At 44.9% G+C, this 19,117-nt stretch overlaps 1 protein-coding gene across 1 annotated transcript in view; it reads left to right on the top strand.

The window, feature by feature from the left end:
- MALRD1 (MAM and LDL receptor class A domain containing 1) overlaps positions 1–19,117 on the top strand; it is a 737,846-nt gene that overhangs the window by 404,430 nt on the left and 314,299 nt on the right. Inside the window, exon 24 of the mRNA XM_073629748.1 lies at positions 15,062–15,275. Within this exon, the coding sequence (XP_073485849.1) occupies positions 15,062–15,275 (214 nt within the window). The remainder of the gene's footprint in view (positions 1–15,061; positions 15,276–19,117) is intronic.

Consider the following 19,117-nt stretch of genomic DNA (forward strand, 5'->3'; position numbering starts at 1 on the left):
AAGACAGAGCAGTCCCCTTTGTGACCAGGAGAATTGTAGATAGAAGAATTGTCGTGTGCCAACCGGGCACAGAAACAAACACCATCTGAACCATGGCTGGTAATAATAATTCACATAGTGCTGTCTGAAAGAGTGCACACACATCAACCAAACTCAGAGCACTAAGAGGATATGAGTAACTGGTAGCTTTTCCTTTCACTGGGTGTAAAAAAGGAAAACTGTCCCTCATTAAGGAAAACGTTGCCTGAAGGCAGATGTAACGATACCATACCGACCTGAGGAGATGTCACCACATGGATCAGTCTCTGTTGTCATCGGGTCGCTTACATCGGAGGTCTTATTTATGTTGCCAGAGCCAGTTTCAGAGAAGTGAGCTAGTCCCTGCCTTGACGCTTAGCCTGGCTGGATAGAGCATAGCATACTTTAGTTGAAGGCACTGTAGCCTCTTTTTCACATCGGCATATTTGGATCTTCTGCGTTGGATCTCAGCAGAAAAGTCAGGGAAGCAGGAGACCCTGGTGCCACTATATTGGATTGTACCCTTCTCCCAGGCGAGGTGCAGAATAATCTCACAATCTTTGTAGTGTAGTAAGCGAGCAAGCATGGAGCGCGGGGACCACACGGAGGGAGGGGCCGAGGGGGTGAGCCCGCTCCACTGCAAAAAGAGGAGAGAAGGCCTCCTTGCCAAATATTTCCTGCAGCCATTGCTCCACAAGGTCAGTGAGGTCGCAACCCTCAACCTTCTCAGGCAGCCCAACTATGCGGACATTATTTAGTCAAAGACGATTCTCCATGTTGTCAGCTCTATTATTAGCGTGTATGACTTGTTGGGCAGCCATTCTGGCGTCTCTCACTAGGGGGGCAGCTGGTCCTTCAGGTCGCTGACCCAACCCTCCACTGCTGTAGTTATCTCTCTGATCTTTTGGAGGTCCTGGCGAAGGAGTGACTCTCTCTCTTTAAGATCAACCATTGAGGCCGTGCATTTATGGACTGCGTGTAATATGTCACTCAGTGTGGGCTGTACATTTTCATCAGTGGGCATGTCAAAAATATCTGGAGTTGGTATAAGTGAGGTCTCCAAGGGCACAATATTATCCAGTGCATCGGGCCCCTCTGGGTCAGCAGGGTCAGGATCACTCAGTGGAGCTGATGTATCTGGGAGCAGGGAGCAGCCAGCACCTGACAACTTCAGGGCATAGTACAACATGTTCCTGGCCTGCTCCCCCCCCTAATGTTTGGTGGATTTATGGGACTTACCCCCAGCATCCTACAGCTTGTTTGTGCCTCATGGGGCATGCTGTGACTAAGGGAAGTCGGTGCCATCTTGGGACTCCAGGGCTGCTGTGATTGCGGCGTCTTTTTCCCCCCTGCGGGTCGTCATTTGCTCCATTTGAGATGGTGACAGGTCTGGGTGGATCCAGGGGCCAGCAGCCGGTGATCGCAGTCGGTACAGAGCAGTTGAGATGGCGAGGGAAGGATCACACTAGGATAGACCGCGGGAGCTCAGTGATAAGCGTCCTCTCACATGCCGCTGCAGGCCACACCCCCCCACTCATCTCTCTCTACTATGACAAGGGTGACAGCTGGTTACTTTGAGTTATTGCACTGCATGGGTTATGTTGTCGTTGTTGTCTTCACTGCTTTATGTAGAAATATTCCTATTAGTTTTCCACCCCCCATATAGCTCACAGAAGTGTCTTTTGTTTTGTCTCTTCTCTCTACCTTTTTATGAGATGAGAACCATAGTAGCCCTGAAACCGCGATTGTAACAAGAGCTTAATAATACATTTCTCATTCTGTTACCCTCATAATATTCCCCTTGGAGTTTAACGCAATGTCTAATTTACTGGAGCAAAGCTGAAATATAGTACCATAAACAATGTCAGTGGCATGGTAATTAATTGGACCTACCATATGTTCAACAATGTGTCTCCTAGCCAAATAATTAAAGCGATATGTATTTGCGCTCGGATATCTTGTTTAGCATACAGTAGATCTTGGAAGATCATCTCTCAAATGTTAAACAGGAGAACGCTGTGTGCCTAGGTAATGAGGCAATCTGCTACGGCGGCATAAAACAGAGGGTATTGCTCAAGTGTGGGTATTTTTAGCGGTGACATTTTGATATCGCTTCTGTGTGAAATAGTAATATGTTTCACAACTTTATATAAAGATATGACAATGTACACAAGAAAACTCAAACCCTGCTGTCACCAAGTTTTTTGTTTTTTTTCTGCATGAGTTGGAGGCTTGGCAATAAAGCACAAAGACAGTCAAAGAAAGGCTGAAAATATTAGAGCCGCTATTACTGTGATGTGAGAAATAAGAAGGCTGCTAAGCTTTTTCTGGAAGTGCTACTTGCCTGGCAGGCATGCTAATCATCTTGTAGGTGGGGCCTAATATTGGTACCCTATTTAAGAGGAACCACACATACAGTATATGGAGCATTGATTGGTTTCAGAGATATTGCGCATTATAGTTGATGAAACCTCTCCCACTTTGCACCACACGTTATTACATTTTAAAAACAATTATACAATTTGTGCTGATTTGTATCATAAAAACAAACTTTCTGTTTGTTCGGTTTTGGAGATATTGGACATTCAACGTTTGATTATGTCACCTAAAGCCCCGCCCACTTTGCACTATGTTATTACATTTCAAAAACAAATACCATATATACTCGAGTATAAGTCGAGTTTTTCAGCACATTTTTTTGTGCTGAAAGTGCCCCCCTCGACTTATACTCGAGTCAAGCACTTTTCTGCAGCAAAAAATTTAATTTTCCAAACCGACTTTGGGTATCTCAGGGACACTTGGTGCTAGGAATCCCAAATTTGGTGTGCAAACCCGGTGGAACTGGTACCACAACATATCCAAAGATAGAGTTCCTAGCACTAAGTGGCCCTGAGATACGGGGCCCCAAATTCAGTTCGGAAAATGTCATTCTCTGCTGCAGAAAAGTGCTTGACATTTTCTGAACCGACTTTGGGGCCTTGTATCTCGGGGCCTCTTTGTGCTAGAAACCCCAGCTTTGGATATTTTATGGTGCTAGTTCCTCTGGGTTTGCACACCAAATTTGGGGTTCTTAGCACTAAGTGGCCCCAAGATACGGGGCCCCAAATTCAGTCAACTGTATCCATCTGCAGCAATGTCATTTTGGGACCCTTTGGGTTCAGAGACCCCAAATTTTTGGCTGCAGCTAGGGGGCATCTAGGAACCCTTAACTACCGAGTTTGAAGTTCGGGGGACCTATGGCTGCAAATGGGCACAGTGAGGCATGCAAGTGGGCACAGTGAGGCTGCAAATGGGCATTGTTGACCCTCTTTTCCACTTACAGTAGCTGTGCATTTCTCACCCTCGTCTTATACTCGGGTCAATACGTTTTTCCCATTTTTTTGTGGTAAATTAGGGCCTCGACTTATACTCGGAACGACTTATACTCGAGTATATATGGTATACCATATTTATGCTGCATTGGCAGGTATATTGTATTTTTTCCATATAGCGCACTCATTTTGTATCAGAAAGAATGATTTTTAGAGATGTGCGATTAGTTTCGTACGAATCTAAAATTCGTACGAATTTCCGTAAATTCGTACATTTGGGAGAATCCAAAATACAAATTGCTATGCTTCCGAATTTTGTACGAAATTTCGTTTACGAATTTGGGATCCAAATTCATAACGAACATTCGTAATTGTTACGAAAAGTTAACGAACCTAAAAGTTAAAAACCCAGGAAGTCAGCACAGCACAGGGATGGTGGGAGCCCCTCATAATGATAAATTCATCATAACAAACATTCGTAATTGTTACGAAAAGTTAACGAACCTAACGAAAATTCATATTTCGTACTAAATTTCGGACATGAAATACGAATTCTAATACGAAATGGAACTAAACGAATTTATTGACGACGCACATGTCTAATTGATTATGGGACTCATTTATGCTTTTAGCTTGAGCTACTCTACGTCATTATACAGTGGCAAGTCGGCTTTCCTGCGCAAACCGCCGTAGGTGTGTGTCGTTCTTTGCACATGAGATAGCGGGCGTGTGCCACGGGAGCGTGCCCACGCGTCCGGCAGACTCAATGTCGACCGGCGACCCATGATCATGGTATACAGAGGCAGAACGGGGAACTACTGTAAACAAGGCAATTCCCCATTCTTCCGGATGACATGTCAGAGATCTTCTGTTCCCAGTGATCAGGAACAGCTATCTCTGTTATGACCCTGGTAGCCCACCCCCTACAGTTAGAACACACTCAGGGAACACACTTAACTCCTTGATCGCCCCCTAGTGTTAATCCCTTCCCTGCCAGTGTCATTTTTACATTCATCAGTGCATTTTTTTATCACTGATCAATGTAATAATGTCACTGGTCCCCAAAAAGTGTCATTTGGGGTCAGATTTGTCCGCCGCAATGTCGCAGTCCCGCTAAAAATCGCAGATTACCAGTAAAAGCAATAATAAAAAAAAAATAAAGTCCCTAAATCTATCCCATAGTTTGTAGACACGATAACTTTTGCGCAAACCAATCAACCTATTGTGATTTTTTTTTACCAAAAACATGTAGAAGAATATATATTAGCCTAAACTGATGAATACATTTTTTTTTGGATTTGTATTATAGCAGAAAGTAACAAAATGTTTTTTTTTTTCAAAATTGTTGGCCTTTTTTTGTTTATAGCGCAAAAAATAAAAACTGCAGAGGTGATCAAATACCACCAAATGAAAGCTCTATTTGTGGGAAAAAATGGACACCAATTATGTTTGGGTACAGCGTTGCATGACCGTACAATTGCCAGTTAAAGCGACGCAGTGCCGCAAAAAATAACCTGGTCATTAAGGGGGCAAATCCTTCCGGGCTGTTAAAGTGCAAGTACTTTCCAAAAAGGCTTAAAAAAAAAGTTAATACATTCTGTATTCTATGTACTTTACAGATATACTGTATATACATGTGTGTGTTTCAGTTTGATTTGTTAGCTGAGAAAGAGGCTTTTTTTTGGTTTACATTTACATTTGATGCTGCTTTAATAATATTATATTTGTAACACTTTATAAATAATAAATGTTAATTTGTTTTGAAAGCCTGTTTCATGAGACTATTCCTTTTTTTAAAAACCATATTATTGTATTATTTTTATATAAAAAACAATTATCAAATACATTTGGAAAATAAGTTTTACCAACTTAAAAAAATTGAGTAAGTTACAAGTTAATATCACCTAAAACTAAGTAAGTAATTAAGTAATAGGGTGTAGTGGTTAGCACTTTTGCCTAGCAGCAAAAGGGTCGCTGGTTCAAACCACGACCCTGCCTGGAGTTTGCATGTTCTCCCTGTGCCTGCATAGGTTTCCTCCCACACTCCAAAGACATGCTGGTAGGGAAATTGGCTCTTGTGTAAATTTGCCTTAGTATGTGTATGTATGAATGTGAGTTAGTGATCTTAGATTGAAAGCTCCTTGAGGGCAGGGACTGATGTGAATGTACAATGTATATGTAAAGTGCTGTGTAAATTGGCGGTGCTATACAAGTACCTGAAATAAATAAGTTGTATGTGTTCCTAACTTAAAATTTTCTATAAACTGGAAACATTTTGTTGGCTTTACTTAAACCTATGGTCTATAAACTGAAATGGAAATCGACAGTGCTCTGTACTGCTGGAACTGGGGACTCAGGGACAATGTTAGGCAGAAAGACTGGATGGAATCCATAGTTCACGAAGAATGGAGGCTGACCCGTAACTGAGTGACTGGCATTATTGAAAGCGAACACTGCCAAGGGTAATAGTGCTACCCAATCATACTGAACAAACGTGGTGAAGCACCGGATATACTGTTCAGGTGCCTGGTTCGTCCTCTCAGTCTGTCCATTAGTCTGAGGATGGTAAGCCGAAGACATGGATACTGTAGCTTAATCTTCAGGACCTTGCATAGTGCTTTTCAAAAGCGAGAGGTGAACTGGGCCAATCTGTCTGACACAATGTTTGTTAGGACCCCAAGTAACCTTACGATTTCCCTGACAAAGACCTGGGCAGTCTCCATGGCAGAAGGTGTATTCTTTACAAAGTGGACAATTTTAGACAGGCGGTCAACCACTACAAAAATAGCCATACATCCTTCAGACGGGGGTAGTTCTACTATGAAGTCCATAGCAATCATGCTCCATGACCTTTCAGGGATTAATAGTGGTCTGAGAAGACCCCAGGACTTACATAGTTACATAGTTAGTCAGGTTGAAAAAAGACACAAGTCCATCTAGTTCAACCATAAAGAAAAAAAATATCATACAATCCCATATACCCAATCCTATACCCACAGTTGATCTAGAGGAAGGTGAAAAAAACCCCAGAAAAGCAGCATCCAATTTGCTACAGCAGGGGAAAAAAATCCTTCCTGTTCCCAGAGAGGCAATCGGATTTTCCCTGGATCAACTTGATCCATAAATGTTAGTACCCAGTTACTGTATATTATGTACATTTAGGAATGAATCCAGGCATTTCTTAACCTACCTGGCGGTATGATTATTTCGGATTTTAGGTGCTGAAAGCGGTACAATTATTTTGCATGGAAATTTGGCGTTTTATATTGTAGGTCTGTAAATCTTAACAATAACACACTTAAATCTGTCCAAACCAGAGTCTAGTAGATATCCCGGGTATGATAAAGTTTGAAACACAAAAACATAAATTATAATATAATAAATAAAAATAAATAATTAAAAAAAAAAAAAAAAATAGTAATAAAATAAATTTCCCCACAATTCACTATCGCTCAATTCTGCAAGTGTTCTAATTTACTATCGCTGTTTTCTAGCTGGTCTAAAGCCACTTTTGACGTAAAGGGACACTTTTTGGTTGCTATGGACAATCTCCAGTTTCCAGGCAGAAAGAACAGTGTATATCATGTAAAACTGCATGCAGGGCATGGGCCAAAGCACTGGGGACAAAAGGGATGTGAAATCATTTCATACAGTACTGTAATCTGTAAGATTACAGTACTGTATGTGTTATGATTTTTACTTTTTTTTGAATTTGCCGCCAGGCTCCGCCCCCGTGCGTCGCGCCGCTCGCAGGGAACGGAGCCTGGCACGGAGAGGCTTCGGAGGAGGACGGAGTCCTCGGACACTGCAGGGGACATCGCAGGATCCCGGGGACAATGTAAGTAAAGCCGCCCCAGGATCCTGCAATGCAATCCCGAGTGTGGCTCGGGGTTACCACTAATGGTACTGAATTTTAACCCCGAGCCACACTCGGGAATACCGCCAGGGAGGCTACAGCAATCTACTGAGCTGGCCAGAACCACCTCTGGAGGGAGTCTAGTCCACATTTTCACAGCTCTTACTGTGAAGAAACCTTTCCGTATTTGGAGATGAAATCTCTTTTCCTCTAGATGTAAAAAGTGCCCCCTTGTCCTCAGTATTGACCGTAAAGTGAATAACTCAACACCAAGTTCACTATATGGACCCCTTATATATTTATACAGGGTGATCATATCCCCCTTAATCTCCTCTTCTCAAGAGTGAATAAATTCAGTTCCTTTAATCTTTCCTCATAGCTGAGCTCCTCCATGCCTCTTATCAGTTTGGTTGCCTTTCTCAGCACTTTCTCCAGTTCCCTGATATCCTTTTTGAGAACTGGTGCCAAAAACTGAACTGCATATTCCAGATGAGGTCTTACTAATGATTTGTACAGGGGCAAAATTATATCTCTCTCTCTGTAGTCCATACCTTAATACAAGAAAGGACTTTGCTTGCTTTGGAAACCACAGCTTGGCATTGCATGCTATTATTGAGCATATGATCTACCAAAACCCCCAGATCCTTCTCCACCATTGATTTCCCCAGTTGTACTCCCTCTAGTATGTATGATGCATGCATATTCTTAGCCCCTAAGTACATAACTTTACATTTATCTACATTAAACCTCATCTGCCACATAGTCACCCAATTAGACAGTGCATTGAGGTCAGCTTGTAAATTGGAGACATCCTGTAAGGACCTGATTCCACTGCATAGCTTAGTGTCATCTGCAAAGACAGAAATGTTACTTTTAATCCCAGACCCAATATCATTTATAAAGATATTAAAAAAGTAAGGATTCCAGCACTGAACCTTGGGGTACACCACTGATAACCTCAGGACTTGCTTCTAGCAGTCTTGTTCTGAGTACAGATGATACATAACTTTACATATTCCTTGCAGTTCTTCTCGAGATTTGGCCACCAGAACATATGCTGTATTAATTCAAGAGTCCTGTGGACCCCAAAATGGCCAGCCAGAGGATGGTCGTGGCAAAGGCCCAGTACTGTTGTCTGGAAATTTTCTGGCACAAAAATTTTATTGTTCTTCCATAGCAACCCATCCCTGGGTATCAGGGTAACTCCCGGAGGACTGGACACTCCCACTGAAACTTCCTTTAGGCCAGACATCAGATCCATCTGAAGAAGCAGAAAATTGCCTTCCGATAGAATGGTATCTGGAACTGAGATTTCTTTTGGGTCATCAAACATGCAGGAAAGTGCGTCTGGCTTAAAGTTCTTTGAACACGGCTGGTAAGTGAAAATCTGGAGAGGAACAACACCCATCACGCTTGACACGGCTTCAGACGCTTGGCGGCTCTCAGATACTCCAAATTCTTGTGGTCAGTGTAAATGAGTATAGGATGTGCTGCTCCTTCTAACAAATACCTCCACTCTTCGAGTGCAGCCTTAATGGCCAGAAGTTCTCGATCACCCACGTCGTAATTCTTCTCGGCTGGAGAAAGCTTACGGGAGAAGAAGGCTATGGGGTGCATTAGATCCTTGAGGCCTTGGCGTTGGGAAATAACTGCCCCTACTGCTGTTTCTGAGGTGTCTACCTCAAGTAGGTAAGGCAGAGAGGGATCCAGATTACTCAGGATGGGGGCAGAGGTAAAAAGTCCATTTAGAGTTGCAAAGGCAGCTTGAGCCTCGGAATTCCAGTGAAACCGAACGTTCTGTTTTTTCAGCTGGGTAATTGGAGAGATGATAGCGGAGAACCCCTTTGGTAGAAGTTTACAAAGCCAACAAAATGCTGTACCACCTTTTTGTCTGAGGGTGCAGCTATAACTTTTTGTGGGTCCATCTTGAATCCCTCCGTGGAAATTACCAGAGCTACGAACATAATACTCTGCCGCTCTAAGTCACATTTTTCTTGTTTGGCATATAGTCCATGTTGACGGAGTCGGCAGAGTATAATCTTGACATGTTTCCGGTGCTGATCCAGGGATGTGGAGAAAATCAGGATATCGTCTAGGTAGACAATTACGAAGATATCTAAACAGTCTCTGATGATATCGTTAAGAAAGTGCTGGAAGGTGGCAGGGGCATTACACAGAGCAAAAGGCATCACTAGGTATTCACAGTGGTCGAACCTGGTACGGAAAGCTGTTTTCCATTCGTCCCCTGCACAAATATGTACCAAGTTGTAGGCCCCTCGCAGGTCCAGTTTTGTAAATACGGAGGTAGTTCTTATGCCGCGTACACACGAGCGGAATGTCCGACAGAAAAATTCAGACGGAAGCTTTTCATCGTCTATTCCGATCGTGTGTATGCCTCATCTGACTTTTTTTGTTGAAAATTCTGATGAACCTAGATATGGAACATGTTCTAAATATTTCCGACGGAACCAATTCCAATCAGGAAAGCCGCTCGTCTGTATGCTGTTCCGACGGACCAAAAACGACGCATGCTCTGAAGCAAGTACGAGATGGAAGCTATTGGCTACTGGCTAATGCACTTCCTTTTTCTAGTCCCGTCGTACGTGTTGTACGTCACTGCGTTCTGGACAGTCAGACTTTGGTATGACCATGTGTAGGCAAGACCGCTTGAGCGGAATTCCCTCTGAGTTCCATTGGAGTTTATTCTGACGGCAAAACCGGTTGTGTGTACAGGGCATTAGTCTTTGAAAGAGCTCAGGCACCAGGGGCAAAGGATACTGGTTCTTAACAGTGACTTAATTTAGTTCTCGTTATTCCACACAAGGCCGTAAAGAAAAATATTCCTGCCCCTGCCGGAGCAGTAGATGGTCGGATGAATCCCCTCTTAAGATTTTCGTCCACATATTCTTTTAGTAAATCCAACTCCCGCTCAGATAATGGGAAGATCCGTCCAAAGGGGATCTCAGCCCCTGGGAGAAGTTCAATTGGACAATCTGATGAGTGATAAGGAGGAAGAGTCTTGGCCCCCCATTTTCTAAAAACGTCCAATAACTTGTGATATGGTTCGAGTACTATTGAGTATATCGGCGAAACTGGTGCCACGGGGCTGCGTTATTCCACTGAGTATCCGCGCTCTATCGTCTGAAGTCCGTAACATAGTCCTCGACTGCTCTGCGGCCTTGCTGGAGCACATGAAGGGCAGCCTCTCCAGTGGACGTCCATTGTGGGTCATCGTACAACTGTACTATGGCATTGAAGAAGGATGAAAAAGAGTCTAGCATATCATGGCATTCTTCAAGCCAGCGATGGGCCCAGGTCTGTGGTTCAACCTGAAGTAGAGAAATGATGAACCCCACCTTGGTGGTTTCCAGGGAAAAGGTCTGAGGTTGTAATGAAAGCTACAGTTCACATGCATTGCGAAATGCCCGGAACTTTTTTCGGTCCCCGGAAAATCTCTCCAGAATGGGAACCCTTGGCTCTGGAGGTAGCATCATTACGGTGGGTGTGGTAGCAGTCTCTGTCTGTGTTCTGCTTGTAGGAGGAGCTGAGACAGAAGAAGGATTTGCAGCGGTAGCCAGGGATTGCACCTATCCCTCCAATCGCACATAACTGTCCTGGAGAGATTCCACCGCTTGAGTGAGGGCTGAGTGAGGGCTGAGAGGTGTTGGCAAATCTCATCCGTGTAGGAGGTCCTTCTTGCAGGCTCAGGCATGGCTCTTTGATACTGATAAGTACCTTGGAGGTGTGCCTGATGTGCAGAGGAAAACCTCTCATACAGCCCTGGCTCCGGAGTCACTGGAGTTGAGACAGTGACCCTAGGAGCACAGTGAGGTATGAGTGCCTGCAGAGTTCTCTTGGCTGGAGATGATGGCAGCTGAACAGGAACTGGCTTAAGTGCTGTGGATACAGGATACAGGATGCAGGTGCGCTGCTGGATGCAGGTCAATCAGCGTCAGTAGAGACAGCAGGCAAGGGATGGTCAGAGCTCAGGCTAGGTCGGTAACGGAGGATCAGGCAGACAAGTAAACAGAGCAAGGTTAAGGAAGCCAAAGGTCAGGACTGGAGACAGCAGCGAGGTCAGGAAGCTGGGTCAGTATTAGATCAGATGCAGGCTCAAGATCAGGTTACAGGGTAAAGCTGCAGATCAAACAGCAAAGAATAAGTGCAACTGAAGCCCTTTTAAAGGCCTGTTCACCGCTGGATGCCTATTAGCCGGACTGCGCCTCTGTGATCCTGTGTGCCCTAGAGACTAGCTGCAGAACTATAAGCAGTGCGTTCATGACAGTCTGTATATGGACATGTGCCCATATTTAGTGAATGACCCAGGGGTGAATTATCCAGCTTGCAACTGATTGGACTAAAAAAATAGCTTGAATTTGAAGTTTGGATAGAGGTGAGTTAGGAGGACATCCAAGTTCATTTATATTTCTGTTTATGCCAAAACTTGTCTGCTAACTTGTCTGCTCTGTACTGCCTCTTCCACATTCCTGTTGGCCAGTAAAGCTGTCCATCATAGTAAAAGGCCAATAGAAGTGTGTGTGTTTGGGGGAGGTAGCAGGAATGGGGTGAGGCAGCCACAAGACTTTGGCACTACCTTGAAGAACTGAAGCCTTTGCATGTTAAAATAGACTATTGTTCACTCCTATTAGCAAGGTTTTGGAGGCTGCTGTAGGAATGTGCAGGGTCCTCTAGGCTCCTGCACTTTATACCAGCAAAAGTTTGGTTTGTTTTTTCCTCATGACAGGGTCTCCTTAAGAACTTTTTGTTTTACTGACCTGGAACTTACAAGCAACCAGTCAGAATTTCTTAACTGCATATTCTGAGGCAGTGAGCAGTGACTAATATATTGAAACCATTATATTATTATGACAGCCAGGCCCCCACCCAAAGTCTGTTAAGAATTTGTTTTTAGGGCCTGTTCACACCACATGCAGTGGATTGCTTTTTTTCTGCATCAAAAAAGCATGGCAAGTAGGTTATATGGCTCCAATGGCATAGTTCACAGCAGTGCAGTGCATTGCAATTCTTTTCAGTTCTAGAAAGTTCAGTTCTAGAAAAGAAAAGGACAACATGCTGCTTTTTTCCTGCACAGAACTGTACTGGAATGCAGTAAAAAGCATCAAAAAAGCATAAAAAAGGCACAGGACTCCAGTGAAAAAAACGGGAAAAGGGAAGAAAAAAGCATCTGGAATGCATCCAGAAATGCATCAAAAACACGTTAAAAAAACACATGCAGAAAAGCATCCGGAATAGATCTGGAGGACTTTTTTGTGATGTGAACTGGCCCTTATGCTGTATACACACGGGCGGACCTTTCGACCGGACTGGTCCGACGGAATGAATCTGTCGGACAATCCGACCATGTGTGGGCTTCATCGGACCTTCAGCTGACTTTTTCTGTCGAAAATCAGATGGACTTTAGATTTGGAACATGTTTCAAATCTTTCCGATGGACTCGAGTCTGGTCGAAAAATCAGTTCGTCTGTATGCTAGTCCGACGGACAAATGCAAGGGCAGCTACTGGCTATGAACTTCCTTATTCTAGTCCCTTCGTACGTCATCACGTTCATACCAACGGACTTTCGAACGGACTTTAGTCCGTTTGTGTGTGGGCAAGTCCGGTCGTCCGAAAGTCCGTCATAATTCCATCGAAAGTCCATCGGAAAGACCGTCGGACGTTTGATGCTGAAAAGTCCACCCGTGTGTACACGGCTTTAGGAGTTGATTTAATAAAACTGGAGAGTGTAAAATCTGGTGCAGCTCTGCATAGAAACCAATCAGCTTCCAGATTTTATTGTCAAAGCTTAACTGAACATGCTACAATTAGAAGCTGATTGGTCACCATGCACAGCTGCACCAGATTTTGCACTCTCCAGTATTAGTACCCAGTGGCGTACCAAGTGGGGGGCGGGTCGCCCCATGTGCCACACACTCGTGTGGCTGGTGCCATGCCTCCGCGACTGAATCTGTGACAGCGTAGCGGGTTTAGGCAGCAACGCCGTGGTGACAGGGCAGGTTAGAGCATGCACAAGAGGCGAGCTGCAGTGGTTTGCAAGGTGGTGGGGGGGTGCGGATTGCACCCGGGTGACACCCATCGGCAGGGCCCGCAACTGTCTGCTTCTCTCGCGGCCGTGGGCTGTCTGAGCTGCTCTGAGCAGTCCCGGCTCTCTCACACAGCCGAGCAGAGTGAAGCCGCCTCCCCCTCCTCCTTTATGTCTACACAGGAGGAGGGGACTCGGCCTGCTGTGCATGTCCCGCGCTGATCATCATCTGAGGTACATTATGGGTCTGAAGGGGGGGGTCTGCACTGTAGGGGGGGTCTGTACTGAATGGGCGTGTCTGCACTGTAGGGGGGTCTGTACTGAATGGGGGGTCTGCACTGTAGGGGGGTCTGCACTGAACGGGGGTCTTTACTGAATGGGGGGGTCTGCACTGTAGGGGGGGTCTGTACTGAATGAGGGGTCTACACTGTAGGGGGTCTGTTCTGTAGGGGGGGTCTGTACTGAATGGGGGTCTGCACTGAAGGGGGGGGTCTGTACTGAATGGGGGGATCTGCAATGTAGGGGGGATCTGTACTGAATGGGGGGTCTGCACTGAAGGGGGGTCTGCGGAATGGGGGTTCTGCACTGAATGGGGGTTCTGCACTGAATGGGGGGGTCTGCACTGAATGGGGGGTCTGCACTGAATGGGGGGTCTGTACTGAATGGGGGGGTCTGTACTGTAGGGGGGTCTGTACTGAAAGGGTGTCTGTACTGAAGGGGGGTATGTACTGAATGGGGGGTCTGTACTGAAAGGGGATGTCTGAGGTAGGGGGGTCTATACTGATGAGAGGGGTCTGTACTGAGGGAGGGGGTTCTATGTAACCCGCATGGGGTCCAGAATTGTTGGGGGGGCCTGTGTAACCAGCAAGGAGTCCAGAACTGTTGGGGGGGCAGTGTAACATGCAGAGGGTCCAGAGCTGCAAGGTGCTGTGCAATGTAAAAGGGTCCAGAGATGCAGGGAGCTGTGTAATGTAAAGGGGTCCAGAGATGCAGGGTGCTGTGTATATTAAAGGGGTCCAGAGGTGCGGTGCTGTGTAATTTAAAGGGGTCCAGAGGTACAGTGCTGTTTAATGTAAAGGGGTCCAGAGGTGTGGTGCTGAGTAATGTAAAGGGGTCCAAAGGTGCGGTGCTGTGTAATTTAACCACTTCCCGCTCGCCGGCCGTCATATGATGCCCTTGACTTTCTGCGAGTATATCTGAATGATGCCTGCAGCTACAGGTATTATTCAGATATTGTCTTTTCCAGCTGGCGATTCCCTACACCATAAGAATGATCATAGCGGGTGGTCTTGCTAAAGAAGCTGAGAGTAAAGGTGATGGACTGGCCAAGCATGTTTCCAGACCTAAACCCTATTGAGCATCTGTGGGGCATCCTCAAACGGAGGTGGAGGAGCCCAAGGTCTCTAACATCCATCAGCTCCGTGATGTCATCATGGAGGAGTGGAAGAGGACTCCAGTGGCAACCTGTGAAGCTCTGGTGAACTCCATGCACAAGAGGGTTAAGGCAGTGCTGGTAAATAATGGTGGCCACACAAAATATTGACACTTTGGGGCCATGTTGGCCATTTTCAGTTAGGAGTGTACTCACTTTTGTTGCCAGCTGTTTAGACATTAATGGCTGTGTGTTGAGTTATTTTGAGGGGACAGCAAATATACACTGTTATACAAGCTGTACACTAATTTCATCAGTGTTATCACATGAAAAGATATAATAAAATATTTACAAAAATGTGAGGGGTGTAATCACTAGATAGATTCTTAAATGTATAGAAATATCTTTCCTAATTGCGTTTTGTGTTCTACCCACCTCATTGTTGATATTTTACCATTTGCAGATTGTTCTACAAGCCAAACGTGGGGTCAGCTATGTTGGAGATGTGACTGTGGATGACATATCCTTTGAGAACTGCTCACCATTGCTGATCCAAGATAAACAGTGCACATCCCAGGAGTTCATGTGTGCCAATAAATACTGCATTCCCAAGAACAACATGTGTGACTTTGTCAATGACTGCTCTGACAGGTCTGATGAGAACCTGAACATCTGTCGTAAGTCACTCTGCATTCTGTATTGGTTGCATAACAATATTTTGTCTACAGGTATAAAATGTTGATTGGTCTTTAGAATGATGGGTCTATACGTGGTATATGCACACTGGATAAGCTTCCATGTTTATGTACTGCTGGCTCCAGCCTAATTTTGTTGTAATCAGTAGTGACTACCCAGACTAGTCCAACATAGCTTATTACATTTTTCGTCTATGATTGGTTGGCCATAAAGAATTTGCACAAGTCAAGGGCCATACACCATGCACAATCACTTTCCCAGGGTCCTTAGCTGCTCCATGTAGCCCCCTATTAAGATGAGTTAGAAGATGCAGTTGTGCGCTGGGGTTGCGTAAAACATCTGCATGCATATTGACATATTCTATGAATGCAGTTAGGGGTTTGATTTGGTAAAGGAGTTTGCCTCAGATCTTAGTGATTGTGCTGAAGATTCACTTTCCAAGGAATACCTAATCACCTGCAAGGAAAATCAAAAAACAGCATTTTTGCATTCATATGCTTGGATGACAGCTTAACTTCACCTCATTCATTAAGCTCTGTGAAAAATCCCTTGTAAAGTGCAATGTCTCTTGAAAACAACTTCATAGTGTGCTATCGGAGCTTACTATGGGTTTGTGCATTACTCAACCCCCGGCACATAACCATGTACAACGGCACCTTCTATTTTATCTCAATAGGAAGCTGTATGTGGCAGCTGTGGGTGCCAGAAGAGTGAATATGCCAGACATCCCAAGTCTCCTGCGAGCCGTGGGAGTCTCCCACATTTAGCTGCGTGCTCACGGACACCCGCGAACGCCGGGGAATCTCCCGGCTGGGCCTGTCACTCAACCACAGACAGAGCAGCCTGAGCAGCTGAATGGAGTACGGCCGCTCAGGCTGCTCTGTCTTTTGTCTGACAGGTGGATGTGATGAGGTCTGTGCGAGGTGGAAGACTATAACAAAGTCCCACCTCCTAGATAGATGGAACACTGAACCAATGATACATTGAATCAGTGAGACGTGTATCATAGGAGGCGGGAATTTGTTACAGTTGCCGCCGGGATGTTCAACTACATTTCAGAGCTCTGTGTGATCAGGCTGCATTTCATGGGCACTGTAAGGCTGTATTTCATTGGCCCTGCTATGGATGCATTTATTTGGCACTAGTATAGCTGCATTTAATTGGCACTGATCAGGTTGCATTTAATTGGCACTGATCAGGTTGCAACTAATTGGCACTGATAAGCGTCACCCCCCTGAAATGAGTTTGCCACCTCCCTGAAATGAGTTTTTGCAGGTTGGGATGTCTGGATTACGCAGACTCTGCACACTGTACGGCTGCATGCATGAATGAAGCCATATAAGTGACTGTTTACCAATGTGACCCTCAGAATCTACCAGGCAGGAGGGGGATCCCTTTGTAATAGTAGTAACAGGATGTGTAGACCTGCAGAGAGAACCTGTGCTTTACCCATGCTGGCTGTGGTGATTTACGTGCCTTTTTATGTGTCTATTGATTCAGTAATAACTTTGCCTGTACTTATAATAACTGTGATATGTCTATTATTTTTTAGGGGGAACAAACACTGCATGCTCTGTGTTTATTTTATTCCAATAACTACTTTACTGCTTTATTTATTTTGGAGAAGAAAACCAGTAAAAAAAAATAGCAAAGTGTACTTTCATCCATTTTTGACCGGTGATTGTTTAAATAATTAGTATTAAGCTGGCCATAGGCATCACAGAATGATCAAACTTGCACACACAATCACATTGGGGTTGATTTACTAAAGGCAAATAGTGTACTTTGCAAAGTGCAGTTGCGCCCTGCAAGGGCAGTTGCTCCAGAGCTTAGTAAATCAGCAGAAGCTCTGCTGACTCCATCATCCAATCATGTGTAAGCAAAATGCTGTTTTTTTTTTCTTCTTGCACATGATTGGGTATTATTTGCAAAGTGATGCCTTATCTCATTTACTAAGCTCTGGGGAAACTTCACTTGCAGAGTGCACAGTCTTTTTGCCTTTAGTAAATCAACCCCAAAGTCTTTAGTATATCAACCCCAACCCCATAGTTAATTTATATAACTTACTACTATACTAACTTGTATACTATATATATATATTCTATATGACATGTATTCAGATGAGGACTCCAGTCTATAGCACTGGATGAAGGACTGATAGCCAAGTGTAGACGTTCCTAGTCCCTTATCTAAAGGTAGCGATCTGACATTTGTTTGTTCTCTGAGGTCACCCATACTGAGCTGGCAGCACTATAGACATATACAGTTAATGTCTTTGGGCACCTTTACTATAAAGTACAAATTATATTCTGCTACTTGTCTAATTCATTGCAACATTAAAATAATGTTCTGGGACATGGTCAAGTTATTTAAAAATTTTATATATGTATTACATTTTCTGTATGCTATAAACAATGTCTCTGCAGGGAAGATTCCTCCATTCACCTTGATTGTGTGACTGGGGGAATCTGTTTTTTTTTTTCATTCAGCCAGCAGCCTGAATAATTTATAGCCAGCTTAAAGCGGTATTAAACCCTATTTCTTTCCCGAACATCACGGGACACAGAGCCACAGTAATTACTGATGGGTTATATAGGTATCACTGGTGATTGGACACTGGCACACCCTATCAGGAAGTTCAACCCCCTATATAATCCCTCCCCCTTGCAGGGATACCTCAGTTTTTACGCCAGTGTCTTAGGTGATGGACGTGTAAAGATGTCCTGTGCTGAGCTCCAAAGGGAATATCCTAAGATCCTATACTGGGGCAAGCCAGGCAAACCGGATCCATTCAAAGTGTCTTTTCATGGCCGAATTGAATGGTACCCGGGCCTCGTGTCCGAAGAAACGAGGTTTTACCTGTAATGCTTCACTTTTTAGAGAGCTGGACCCCGCAGATCAGAAAATGGCTTTAAACTTCCTAATTTCTGGCGAGGTGCTTTACGGTCCCAGAACTGTTGGATCCCCCTACTGATGGGGGCCCCAGTCTCTGACGGTTTTTTCAAACGGAGCCCACCGTGAGAAGTAAAGATTGGGTCTGTGTAAACAGCACCCTGCGGCTAGATAAGGTAAGAGGAGATTCCACAGAATTTTTGAGTTCTAGTGGCTTTTCTCCTTTAAGGTAAATGCATGCTATGCCTATTGTGACCACCGGGGGCTGCCAAGAGCACAAACCTACACATGCTGACTCTGTCTCAGGTGTTGTAATCGCTGTTTATGTCCCAGCGTCTCAAGCAGGCTGCAAACAGGTAAGGTGGAAAGGGGGATTTCTCATGTTTGAATGTTCCCCCCCAGGCTAGAGAGGGGCCACAGGGGTCTAGAAAGTGGTTATACCACCCGGGCTCTGCGGCCTAATGGCCACCATCTCTCAAGATAGCCGTTCAGGCAGATCTTGTTACCAGCCTCCCTCCCTCCCCCCCCCCCCCCCATCCCCAGCCTTTCTCCGGAAGCATGACAGGAGAGTCGGCAGCGCGGGAAGCGCTCGTTTTTTTCAAAACTCGAGGGGGGGGGCGGTAGAGGAGGGGGCGGGACGTCAGCACAGGTGCTTAGACTCCCACTCAGGCCAGCTGCAGGCTATTAGAGGTACTCTGTACAGGTGCACTCAGCCTTCTGAGAGACACAGAGCTGACGGTCGCATGTAAGGTGGGACACAGGCATTCTCCTAGGCAGCATTTACTGAAGTAACACCAGACTGAGCATTGGGTAGCAAGGCTTTTAGCCAGACTACATCGCTCAGCGGGCAGTGTTCATTTGTATACCTCACACCTTGTTACTTTGCACTATGGGTAGAAGAGGTTCAAGCACCCCAGGAACCAGAGACACT

This window comes from Aquarana catesbeiana, linkage group LG05 (genome assembly GCF_042186555.1).
Source record: "Aquarana catesbeiana isolate 2022-GZ linkage group LG05, ASM4218655v1, whole genome shotgun sequence".
NCBI lineage: Eukaryota > Metazoa > Chordata > Amphibia > Anura > Ranidae > Aquarana > Aquarana catesbeiana.